This window comes from Sylvia atricapilla, chromosome 8 (assembly GCF_009819655.1).
Source record: "Sylvia atricapilla isolate bSylAtr1 chromosome 8, bSylAtr1.pri, whole genome shotgun sequence".
NCBI classification, from domain to species: Eukaryota; Metazoa; Chordata; class Aves; order Passeriformes; family Sylviidae; genus Sylvia; species Sylvia atricapilla.
This window is the reverse complement of record NC_089147.1, coordinates 18,787,648-18,800,292: the sequence shown is the minus strand read 5'-3', so window position 1 is coordinate 18,800,292 and position 12,645 is coordinate 18,787,648. Positions and strand designations below refer to the sequence as shown.

General features: G+C 39.8%; 2 protein-coding genes across 6 annotated transcripts in view; one reads left to right on the top strand and one right to left on the bottom strand.

Annotated features, from left to right (window-relative positions):
- LOC136364217 (broad substrate specificity ATP-binding cassette transporter ABCG2-like) overlaps positions 1–12,645 on the top strand; it is a 249,788-nt gene that overhangs the window by 212,902 nt on the left and 24,241 nt on the right. The window lies entirely within an intron of this gene.
- LOC136364210 (WASH complex subunit 2A-like) overlaps positions 1–12,645 on the bottom strand; it is a 32,804-nt gene that overhangs the window by 1,200 nt on the left and 18,959 nt on the right. For 3 of the 5 annotated variants that reach the window (XM_066323909.1, XM_066323911.1, XM_066323913.1), the window contains 10 exons: positions 12,354–12,465; positions 11,432–11,617; positions 10,251–10,433; positions 8,953–9,081; positions 8,650–8,742; positions 8,200–8,310; positions 6,579–6,641; positions 5,677–5,889; positions 3,345–3,947; positions 2,543–2,717 (listed from right to left, as the gene is read on the bottom strand). In XM_066323909.1, the coding sequence (XP_066180006.1) occupies positions 2,543–2,717; positions 3,345–3,947; positions 5,677–5,889; positions 6,579–6,641; positions 8,200–8,310; positions 8,650–8,742; positions 8,953–9,081; positions 10,251–10,433; positions 11,432–11,617; positions 12,354–12,465 (1,868 nt within the window). The remainder of the gene's footprint in view (positions 1–2,542; positions 2,718–3,344; positions 3,948–5,676; positions 5,890–6,578; positions 6,642–8,199; positions 8,311–8,649; positions 8,743–8,952; positions 9,082–10,250; positions 10,434–11,431; positions 11,618–12,353; positions 12,466–12,645) is intronic. The other 2 variants (XM_066323910.1, XM_066323912.1) reach the window with 2 other exon arrangements.

Sequence of the window (12,645 nt, the reverse complement as noted above, 5' to 3'; positions counted from 1 at the left end):
AGGTAACCGGTGTCAGCTGCAGGGCTCACAGTCCTGCAATTCTTGCTGTGGCTAGAACTGCTTGTGTTTAGGACTGTGCTCATGAAAGAGATGGAACTGTTGCCAGACACATGCTGAGGGGTTGCCGTGAGGTTTCCTGAGTGCACACAACACTGCATCTCCTACTCTAAACTAAGAAATTTAGAATACTCAGATTATACAGTATAAAATAAAAAAATTGGAGTATAAAACAAAAAAATTGGAGTATAAACCCAAAACATTGGAATATAAACCCAAAAAATTACAAGACTTAGATAGGAGGATCACTAGTGATTCACAAGGTCAGTGTAAATAGCACATAACTGGTCTTGAATCCCTATTAAGAAAACATGGGTGTTCTATAGATGTTAATATAGCCACTGAGTCTATCTGGTCAGAGCATAGTTCTAGTAACACCAAAGTTATAATATGGATTTGGTCCCCATATGGGCCATTCATGAAGAGTTAGACTTGATGATCCTTGTGGGTCCCTTCCAACTCAGAATATTCTGTGAATTACTAATCCAGAGTACAAAAATTAGTATTTCAATCTTCAGCATGTAGCCTGACTTTAAGCAGAGGCCAAGCATAACGTGGTCTATCACGATGTGTTTCCCTGTCTCTTCTCACTACTTCCAATTCAGCATGTGTCTGCCACTGTGCTGATGATAGGGATTACACAGGAATAATCCAGGACCATTTCTGCACAAGGGCAGTTTAGAAATGTAGCAAAACTGAGTAACACCCTATTGGCATCAGTCTAAAGCAAGAAGCTATCATATGGATTAGCTTTTTGCAGAGAGGAAGAAGAGTGAGTGCCAGAAGCAGTAGACGTATCTCCCTCTTTATAAAGAGGCTCAAAGAACAGAAATGTTTTGCCCAGGGAAAATAGTATTTGTCAGAGTGCAAGAAAGCTCAGTCACCATTCTGAAGTTCTGAAGACAGGCAGAGGTGACATCAGCTTTAATTGAGGACTCTAGTGACTGGAAGGTGTGGTTGACTGGAAGGTGTGGTAAGACAAAAAAAAAAAAAAAGCAGCCTGCAGCCTTCACACCCCCCAAACTGCAGCTGAAATTTACTGATTCATTTGCCGCAGAAAGGTTCTCTAATACATCAATATACAGCTCTGTAAAAGTGCCACCACTTAAGGCAGCCCTTAATGTGAAACGTAGGCAAGTGCCAGTTCCACAACTCTATTGCCAGCAGAACATCCTCATCCTCAGGCATCTCCCTGCACTCCTGTTGGTGTTCTGGAGTCCATGGGCACTAGGGAGCTGCATACCTATGGCTGTACCACTGAACAGTCACCACTCTACAGGAAAATGAATTCCATCAAATGCAGGTGCTTTAGGTGCAGTAGGCATCAAGATCAGCTGTGACATCAAACACAAAACTCTAGCACCAGAGTTGATGTCAAAAGTGGAAGCACAAACAACAGGTTCCATTGTGGCTAATTTTCAAGTGGCACTCAATGACTTTTTTTTCAACATTCCGTTCAGACTTTTGTGCTGAATATTTGGAAGGGGTAAGGGGTAATTAAAGGGGTAAATAAGGGGTAATTCGCTTGGCAGATTCCTTCACTTACTATCGATTACATGAAAAAATATAAATTATTAAATCAAGATTTTTTTAAATCATCCAATATGTATTTCAAATACCTTCCTAACAAACCTTTTAAGTTCTTATTTTTTCTATCAATCAAGAAGATTTTGAAATCTCAAAATGTTCATTCTCCAGCAAGTTTTCCAGCCCATTTACAGACTTCAGCCATCAGGCTAAAGTGCTTAGCAGCAGTCCAAGTAAAACAGTAGTAAGTCAGGTTCAATTTGAATAAGTTAGAGGGAATGAACCAAAGCTAAAGAAGAAATTTTGTCTAAGAAAATAAATACATGCAATCTTAAAGAAGAGCTTTGGCCATGAAGAGCCTGAGAACAGTCACAGCAGAGAATCATGTAAGTTTCAGTATCTCTGTTGATGAAGAAGAAAGGAGCATGCTTTGCCCATCATTTCACATTACTACTTGCTTGTTTTTCAACAAATTATACATGGCAAACCTTTGCTTTCAGGTGTAGTATCTGTAAATTGTCCTGGGTACATGAATGTAAACAAAAGCTTATGGGCTTCAGGGTAGTTAACACAATAGTGAAGATAGGAAGGGCAGAGATGCTAATTTCTCATATCAGTGACTCATCTGAAAGCAGAGTACAAAAAGCTGTGCAAATTGAAATACAGAATCTGTCTTAGAGCTGTAACAACATAAGATGAGTCTCTTAGAAACTTGTCTGGAGTAATTCCCTACAGGAATTAAACTTTTCCTCAGAACAATTTTATACTCTTTCCTAAACTACTTAAATGCCATGCTAGTTCTATAAATCTATAAAGTTCTCATCCAAGGTTAAAATCCAAATATGACCAGAGATTTCAGAGCAGTTGAAAAGTAAAAAAAAGCAAAGGGTTCTAGAACATCTAAGATGAGTGTAACTCAGGCCAGAATTACAAGACTTGTAGCAAGATTTACACTTACCCATATCATCGTCAAATATGGATTTTTGTTCCACCTTCTTCTTGGTCTTCTTTTCTTTTGGTTTTGCAGTTAGATCAGCAAAAATATCAATGTTATCATCAAACAGGTTAGTCTCTGGCATTTTCTCTTTCATTTTGGTCATTGGCTTAATTGCCTCAGTAGCAAATATATCATCCTTGGAGAAAAACATGGAAAGATCTCATCAACCCACAACACACTTAAAGAGAATAGTCAAATTATCTGTACAGAGCAGCTGAGTTGCTTAGAAGACTTGGGTTTCCTGGGCTCATCAGACAAAGGCTGAACTCAGTGATCTGAGAGGTTTTTGCCAACCTAACTAGCAAGAAGTATGAGACCCTTTTCCTCATGGGGGACTTGGCAGAAGTGCCTTAGCAGTGGATTGTACACAGGTCAAGAACAGAACACAGAGGCCTGTATCAAGTGCCCAGCCCACCACTTTCATTCCTTTTTCAAAAGTGTTATTTAGGTGCTGGGAATTGAATAGACCATTAAAAAATAAGAATCAAATACCTTATTATTCTGAAAAAGGCAGGTTGTCACAGCACATTGAGTGCATGCCTGTTCTGTGTTAAGGCTCCACCTTTTAAAATACTGCTGCTAGTTAGGGGCTGAACAACCCAAAAATTTCTATATCCCAACAGCGGAGCAGGATTGAGACTTTACTTCACTTCCTTATTCTGCACACCCCATTCTATTCAGTAGCCTCCATTAAGCCTAAATTAGAAGGGTCTGCTTATAGCTCTGGGGAACAAAGAAACAACATGGCAAATTGAGCCATTACCTCAAAGATATCTTGGGCAGTATGGTCAACTGCTTGGTAGACAGCAGATTTTAAATCCTTTTTTCCAGTTTTCTGAGAGGTGAAGAGAGAATCTTCCTCTTCCTCCAAAAACGGTATAGGGCTGCTTTTTATTGAAGATTTTTGTTGTACAGGCTGGAAGAGATCATTGCTATCCTGATCACCCAGATCAGGCTTTTTCTCCTTGCCCTTGATGGGTTTCTTGGCCATACTGTCTGGCATTCCCTCCTTCAACTTTGATTGTGCAGCTGGTCTGGATGTTGAGCTGCTTGCAAAAAGGTCTTCAGATTCAAACAGGTCATCTCCACTTTCTGTGGATTCTGGAGGAAGGAGTTTGTCTGTCCCGGCAGACAAAACACTGCTGTGAGCTGGTAGTGACAAGCTAGAGAGAAAGCCATTTTCCTTGGACTCTGCTTCAGCAGAAAGAGGCTCCTTTAGGTTCACTACTGCTGACGTTTCTTTTGGTAGAGAGAATTGTAACTCTTTAGTAGTGTCCACCTGGTCACTCACTTCAGCCTCTTGGGCAGCCAGACGGCGCGCCATTCTGCTAGGGGGTCTGCGCTTCCCTGGAGCCCTGATCCTGGTCTGCAGGGAAGGAGGAAAAGGAAAGCAGGACCATACATTAAGGAAGAAGCCCCACACGACATTTAAGCTTGGAGCAGTTTGGAGAAAGAATCAGAAAGATAACCCAGGATTTCTGATTTGCTGCCCTCAGTCATTCCACAGCAGTGGAACTGGTGTACAAAAGCAACAGCACTCGCAAATAAGTCACAACAGATCAGCAAGGCACTCTAGCCCCCTTGGCTTTAGGTAATACCTTAGTCGGCCTGTTATCTTGCTAATCTAGGGGCTTTTATAGTATAGTTCAAGCCATGACTAATTATATTTTCCATGCAATTTCATTTTATGCATAGCCTATTGTAGTTAATTGCTGCTTTTAAGGAAGCCCCCTTCAAGTTTCCATTACAGCCTCTCCCCTATACCACACAGACAGGAGTAGTTACATGGCTAGGAAATGTTACATGGCTCTTCTTCCCTTTTGTTAATTGCTTCATGCACTGTTCTTTGAAAGGGCAGGCAGAATGCTGGGCAGTTTGCTTTGTTCCAGCAATTGGAAAAAAGCACATTAGACTGGATATATTTCACTCAAACTTGAAAGGTTGAAGAAACAATGATATGCCAAAATTACAACATCTAACCTGAGCCACAAAAAGCATTTACTGTATAGTTACCAAGACACTTCTTTTCAGATTATTTCTGTAAAAAACATCATTACTACACTAAAATGGACATTCAAGGTTGATAATATGCAGCCACAGGCATTCCATTCTTTGCAAGCCTGTCTATTTTAAAGTATCACAATAGAGAGCTTTGTCTGTTGGAACATGCTGCCATTAGAAACAACTATGCCTACATAGTAATGCACCAGGCTAATGTACAAGCTTCAAACCCATTTGTCACTAAGGGGTCATGTCAGCCATTGTGGTGACAGCTGCTGTAACTTGCCAAGTCATCTCTGCTGCTCATCTAGTAATGAACAGCCTCATCAGCATTGAAGGAAGAAAGAATCAAAGTTAAGATTTTAAATTATCTTACTCAAACTGCTGCTCTCAGGAAACCCCACAGACTTATAAAATCATAGGCACCTAGATGAAATCTTAACTACATGGCTGATACTCCCATTTTTTTTAAAGAACCACAGTCTTTAATTGGAATATGCCCTTTTCAGTCCATAAAGTAGAAAGTATGAGTGAAAAACAAGTTAGTCAGGAAGCAAAGATTTACCATGTCAGAAGCTGTAACATTTCTTTTTGTTTTCCTCTGTGTGAAAATGAAAGTTTTCTTTGAAAAAGAATTGAGAGTTACAGTTCGGGACAGCATGACATTTTTATCCACAGAGTAGGTAAAGGTCAACCTACAGCAATGATGTGTTTTGGATAGCTTGTCAAAGCAGCTGCCAGTAACCTGTTTTATAGTTAGCCTGGCAAGACATCTTTTTAATATTTTCTTAGGTTGGTGTCTTCTGGCATAGGACCAGATGTTATGCTAACATTCCTTCAACCAATAGGGGAAATCCAGTATTTGGAAAAGGTACATGCGTACTTTAAAAGGCATCAGGTATATGCATAAGCCCCTTACTGAGCTAAGTATAGGTGCTAAGCTAGACTTTCTCTTCAGTGATCTATGGAAGTGAGAAGGGATTAGATTTTCACACTCCCATTTAGATTCAGATAAACCTGCATACTAAAACTCCTGCATGAAGACAGACCGTGTCTTTAATCCCCCCTCCTCTTATTCTAAATACCAAGGTTACCTTATTGGCATTGTGCAAGGTGTCTGCTTGCATGGGCTGATCAAAGCTTACGCCGAGTTCTTCATTGCTTCCTGCAGCAGAGAAGGCTTCACTGTTCTGTACCTCCTTGGGCTCATGTAATGGAGTGTCCAGCACTGGTAAGGGGGACTTGACACTGGAGACCTTAGGCGTTGCACCAGGTAGTAAGGCTGAAGGGTTAATAGCTAAGTTAGCCTACAAAACAGACAAAAAAAACATACAGACAAAAAGAGATCACATTACTACTGCTCCAGAGCAAGGGTGGCTCCAGAGAAGGAGCAAGAACTAGTGTATCTGGGTATTCAAGTTCTACTTCTAAAGTGCCTGGCTCTTCTCAGACCTAAGAACGTCTGTGTATCCCACAAGCTGTGTCTCACTAAAACTGTGGAGTGGTCAACACTGTTATTCTGTGTAAGAGCTTCAGGAACAGCAGGGTCAAGTTATGCCAGACCAAACACCTATTTGTTTGGTCAACATTCTGTTTGAGGAGACAATGGTTCTGACTTTGAATGATACTGTGATATAGAGAGTTATTAGTCGTTTTATGTGAGAAGAGGGACATAACCATCGTCCCTCCACTAAGAGTCCCTGAACATACTTAATAGTGCTAAGAACAATAGCATTTCAAAGAGGAGCCCACCCTCTGCCCCCCCCAATATGAGTAAATAGTGCTGCTTAGAGTCAAGACTGAAACAGAAGAAGGAAATAATATTAAACATGCAATATAGAAAAAGCAATCAAAAATATGCCATCTGAAACAAATAATAATGTTGCAAGAATAAGGTAAAGAAGCAATAAGATTTTGGTTCAGGGAAAGCCATCAGTGAGGCAAGGAAGATTTTCTTTTATTTTTTGAAAGTTAAAGTGCCAGTAAAGTTAATTACTTGTAGCTTTCCAATCCGAGATGAAGGCTCTTTGGTTTTAATGGGAACAGGACCTGTAGATTTCTGCACAAAATTACATTGAATTAAACAAGTTGACAAGTTGTTATCAATCTGACCATAGTTTTCATTTTAATATATGAACAGAAAGCAGCTAATTGCTTACCAATTTCTTCTGAAGATCCCTTGTTATCATCAAATTCTACTATTAGAGCTATAGTCACTAAATTTTCAGTTTCCCACATGCCATGGCCCCATCTTCATTGTCACATTTCATTCACCCAATATGCCAGAGTAACTGAACAACATCCATCTTCTCCAGGTCACTGCCATCACTAGTCGAATCAAACCAGGACAGCTATTTTCTCTTCCTTGTTTATTCTGTCCCCTAAAATCCTTTGAAGCCATATTGCCAGGCAATGATCTAACTTTTCTCTTTGTAACTGGCTATAACTGGGCCACAAACTTCAGTGAAACCCACACAGATGCCAAGAGGGCTTCAAAATTGTTCCACTCAGACTTAAAGGAAAACAGCTTCAGAGAAGTGAGCGTTCCTCTAAAAAGAATTGTCCAGTAGTGCTAGAAAGAAGACTAGGCTAAAAAGAGCAAGAGCAGCTGTTTGGTCTGAAGACCTGAGTCAATTCTAGGACTCAAGGAATGAATCAAATCAGCTAAGGTGCACTTTCCGGGGCTTGCTCTCCAGAAGTTTGTAGTCTGCATGCTTCTGTGAGTTAGGTAAAAACTGCTGTTGGTATGACTGGACAGTCAGAGCTCCTTCAGCTAGGTTGAAGTGACTGAGGTTTTGCAAGAATTAGGAGGCTAGTTTGAAGAGCTTGACAGCATGACAGAGTATCCTAGTATCTGAGGAGTTTGTTCTCTACTTAACTGTCTGTAGTATTCAGTTTAACCTCAAATAGGCTGAAACCATTCCTATAGCAGGCTGTCAGTAGCTACAAAATCCAGGAAGATGAGCCTGGTTCTACATTTCAAGGAACACTTTACAAAAAGGGAAGATGTGCTAATTACTAGCCCTACAGGCATGCTCTCTGTTCTTCAGTCCAGACGAGAAAAAACAACTCCCACTCTCCACAATAAAAATCTAATCTCCTACACACGAAAATCCATCAAGCAGTGCTGGTGAGGCACAGGCCAGAACTCTGGGCCAGATCACCTCTCTCAGAGACTCTTGATTCTGCAAGATTAAGGACAAGAGTCTTGTTTAATCACCCTAAAGACTCCAAGAGTCTCAACTGACAGATTTGTGCTGCATGCCCTGATCTCCTTTCTGAGAAAGGCTACCTTTAAAGATCACATTCACCCCAACAGACACTGGCACGTCAAAGAAGAAACAACTCTTTTCAGTTCAACTGGACCTAGGGTGTAGCTCTTCACTACCATTTCACATTTTAAAGTGTGTGTACAATGAATAAAACATCAATAACATTTAAACTTCTTGCTAGTAACAGTGCACCTGCTGTTAAGCAGAGAAGTTTGGCCATGCGTTGCTGCCTGGCAGCCAGTGAATCCAGGCATTAGTTTTCATCTTTCGAAGACATTTACTTAAAACAGGATGATATACCTTTTTCTCTGCATGCTGTTCAAGTCACAAGATTTAAGTACTTGCCTCTGTAGTTGCTGCCTTCAGAGTCTCATCTTGCTTGGCACTTAAAGCGTTTTCTAGGTTACTGCTCACTGAGGAAGGTCTGGTCTGAGAAGTTTTCTTCTCGGCCATTTTCTAAAAGCATTATAGGCACAAGTTACCATGAATGAGGTAAAAAGAATGGTGTGCAGATCCAAAAAAACCCCCCAAAACCCCAAAAGATCTCAAGCAAAAATTTAAAATTTTAAATTTTAATAAAGGGGAATTTTTAATATCTTGTTTTCAACTGAACAGAAATCTAGCCAAATCGGCATCTGTTTGGTCCCTATGTTTCAGGGTCACAATGACCATTTCTGTTCTCTCAAAAAGATTTGAAAAGTAATTTAATTTCTTGTGAGTATACAAGAAATACACTTCCATACACTTCTTTCCAATCTCTTTTATGTAAGTAATTTACAATAGACAAACAGGTACCGGAATGTTTGTTTTAGATGTACTGAAGAGATCATCCTCATCATCATCCCCAAAAAGCCCTCCAGGTGACGGCTTCAGGACACGGTTTGCAGACTAAAGAAATGAAAGATAAAGAAAAGATGTGTCACAGATCCAAAGCACATCTCTTTCAGCCCATGATGCCAGAATATAACTGACATTAGCATTTCGCCCTCTCTGGAAATCAGTGACTTCTAAGCTGTGTCCACGCAAGGAACACCAGTGCACAGAACACTTCAAAGACTGTTTTTAAATAGGAGGTTCAGAGGAGGGCTTTGAACTCACCATCGACTTCTTGGGGCTGGCAAAGAGGTCAACATCTGGGTCATTGTCCTTCTGAAGTTTGTGACTGAAGAGAAGCTCTTCATCTTGAAAGACTCCAGTGCTTTTGGGCCGAGTACCTTTCTCAGAAGCCTGGAAAGAGAGGAGAAAGGTCCACATAGTGAGAAACTCCCACTGTGAGGTTATATGCTTCATTATAAGGCAGGTAGCCTTCCTTTTAGATTTGCCTATCAAAAATACTAAGTTCATAAATTACCATTCTGATTTTTCATTTCAGCAGCTTAATCACATTGTGACTACTATATGCTAACAGATGAGAGCTTTGAAGGAAATATTTGAATGGACTTCTATTTTTCCAAATTCATAGGACAGATGTGGCTTCTTTCAATTATCTTCCAGTGTGCTCCCCACAAAAAACGAAACACAATATTCATTCACAAGTAGTAAACAAGGGCCCAAGCTAACAATCCATTTTAACTCAGAAGCTGCTCTAAACACTGATTTTTCTCCAACAGTCATCTATTTCTTTCAGTTCCAAGGGCTTTAGGATTGGCTGCTTACCTTACACACTAAGATGACAAAACTTTGTGGTACACTGTAGCATATAATATGTACCTTTTGACACTACTTCAAACTTACAGGAAAAATTTCAATACACTTGCATCAAGGAGAAACAAGAATATTGCCAGAGATTCAAGGATATTGCAACTGAAAATTCCATGTCCACCTCTTGATGGTATACACTCTATCAGAAAAGCCATAATAATAATATGGTAGCTGGAAGCTTTTTTAAAAAATGAATACACATACTTGAAAAACAGAAGTAAGCATAGGATTAAGATAATTATTATGAATCCAAGTCTGAAAGCATATATCCAGCAAGCAAATTGTAACAATGCAAAAAAAAAAAAAAAAAAAAAAAAAAAAAAAGGATAAATCACAAGGCTTAAAACTCCATATCCTTTTACTTCCTAGTATATTTGACCTTGAGGAGTAACTGAAGAGTCAGTTCTGTAAAGCAAAAATCAAGTAGCTGCACCAAAACATCTGTATAGAATTTCTTTTCATAGTAGCATGCAGTAAAATGCTTTCAAGTTAGTGGGACAGGAAAATGTACAAAAGGATTCAGGATCACAAGGAAGAGCAGGAATAACTTCTCAAGCAAGAATCTGGAAGGTTAGAAATTGAGGAACATCAGCCTGCATGACATGAAGAGAGGGAAAGGTAAAAACAAAACCTTGCCTAGAAAAGCAGAGAGGGAAATACCATTTCCCAGTGTTCAAGAACTTCCTTACACTCACCACACCAATTCCTTTCTGTGCATTTTTTATGCCATCATCATCTTCCAGTCTCTCCTCTTCTTCCTCTTCAAATAAGCTTAACACTTTCTTAGCTTGGATTTTCACATCTTTCTCCAGAGCTGGTGGTGATGTTGCAAACAGATCTGAAGTACCAGCTGCCTCTGAAGATACTAGTGCAAAAGGCTCCACCAAAGAAGAAAAAAACAAAGTAATACATCAGCCTGTTATTTATTTGGGTTTGCCCAAAAATCCTGCTAAGCTTTCTTAGCAGTGGTCAGAGTTCTGCAGTCATTACCAAGCAAGAAACTGCATTCAAATAATTTTTCCCGAGCAGACAGAGTATCAATATGCAGGTGAGCAAGAGACAGTTGACAAAGAAAAGAACACACATTTCAGGTCTGAAAGGAAGACAAATTTCCTCCTCTATCCTACTCGGTAGCACTATTGATAAGCAGCTTCCTGTGTAAGGTTCTCTCCTCATCTCTATGTCAGGTTGCATGTGCACCACAAGGTTGCACTAATCAACCACTATCTCTGAGTTACCCAGCTCATACCACTTGGGGTACTTTAGAGTGAACCTTAAATGTGCTCAGGAAAACTGTGAAGAGTAAGAACTACAATGGAAATTCATCAACTGGTAATTCCTCAAGAATTACTTAGTAAGGCTACGACCAAGATCAGTTCTGCTGAAGCTTCTGCAATAACACACTCAATACTCATTGATACTGTTCTGTAACAGTATTGTCCAGCAGAAATTCACCATCCTGAAGGCCATAATATTTATTACTTTATAAATCATCACACATTATGGTGAAACAAAGTTTCTGAGCTTGAAGAAAAACCTATATATTTATACAGGCTATGTTTTAAGGGAAAGCTCTGTTCATGTAAATGAAGATAACCCAACTCACTCGGGAGGGGAAAACCAAAACAGATTCTGCCTACTTCCTTCCCCTCAAAACACCCCAATCCCTCTCAAGGACATCAGTTAGGAAACAACTTTTAAATGCCATTTAATCAATTTGCTGTTTGACTGACAAGTGATTTTGCTAAATGGAGACAGAGTTACTTTTCCTCCAATCCAAAAAAATACTTCTGTGCCAGAGCAGCAGTGTTTGATTGTGGTTTTTTTTTAACTGAATCTTTACCAAACTTCAGATTAATGTAAGAAAACCCCTCACTTTTACCTTTGTTTGCTGCCCTGCAACATTTGTTCCTCCAGGCACAGGAGCTGCTCCAGGCTCTTCTGAATGCCACAGTGTATCTTCTTCCTGGTTAGACTTCACTGTTTTATCTGGCAGATCTTCCTTTTCCTTCTTTTCTTCTTCATTAAAGGTAGGTGGTGCTTGTGCTGATTTTACTTTCTCCTGCAAAATTAGGAGAATGCTGGCAACACAGAATTGGTGGTTATATATAAAAAAGTGTATGCTGCATGGGATAGCAGAGTCTCAGTTTGCCTACTGCAGAGGTCTAGGACACTGGCAACATATGTGACTTCTCCTGTTTTCTTCCCATGCGACGTTCTGGTTTGTGACACTTAATTTCCTGTATTATAAGTTTTTGAATCTGGCTGAGGGGTGCCAGGAAGCACACATACAGGAATCTCCACTACAGATACAGCTCTAGTAAATCCTTGCATCTCCTACTCTCAATTCCAAAGCACAACCAGTACATCATGGGCTAAGCTTGTAAGACAGAGGAGGGTATGAATACACGAAAGGGAGGGCAGTAAAGAAGCCTGTTTACACCTCTGAATCACATTGGGTAGGGTAACATGAAAGGTTAACTCTGGCTACTGAGTCAGCAGTAAGCTGTTTGTTCTTTTTAGTGTTATTTAATGCTTGAGAGCTTTCAAAACATCCTTAGGAAGGGCTTTTAGCATAAACCAAACAAATTTAGGGTAAGTGGTCAAGAAAATTTTGAAGTCTCTATTAGGCTAATAGTAGTAAGAGAGCACATGTAAGAGTTCAGACTTCCCATTTCCAATTTGCTAGAGTAACCATTGTGTAAAACAAGTTAGACTTATATTCAGTACCTAACAATGAAGATAGACTGTAAAAAGACTAAGTATTCCATGTTAGTTTTAAAAGAATGGGGAGTTACCGCTGCAGCATTAGCAGCTGAAGGTAGTAGCATTGCTTGAGAGCTGAAGAATGATTCTTCATTAGTATCATCATCTTCAAATAATAATGATGGCTTCTGTGGCTTTCTTTGGCTGCAGTGAGAAAGAGAAGAAGAGGAACATTCAGTGGCCATGCGCTGCATCTGTTTAGAAGTGTCACTTAGGACCATCATTTTCAGCAAGTTCCCAGATACAGCACTTGGCTTCCTCACTGTCCCAACAACTCTAATACCCTCTTTCTTGTCTGCAAAGCTTTCTGCAGAAGTGAAGATA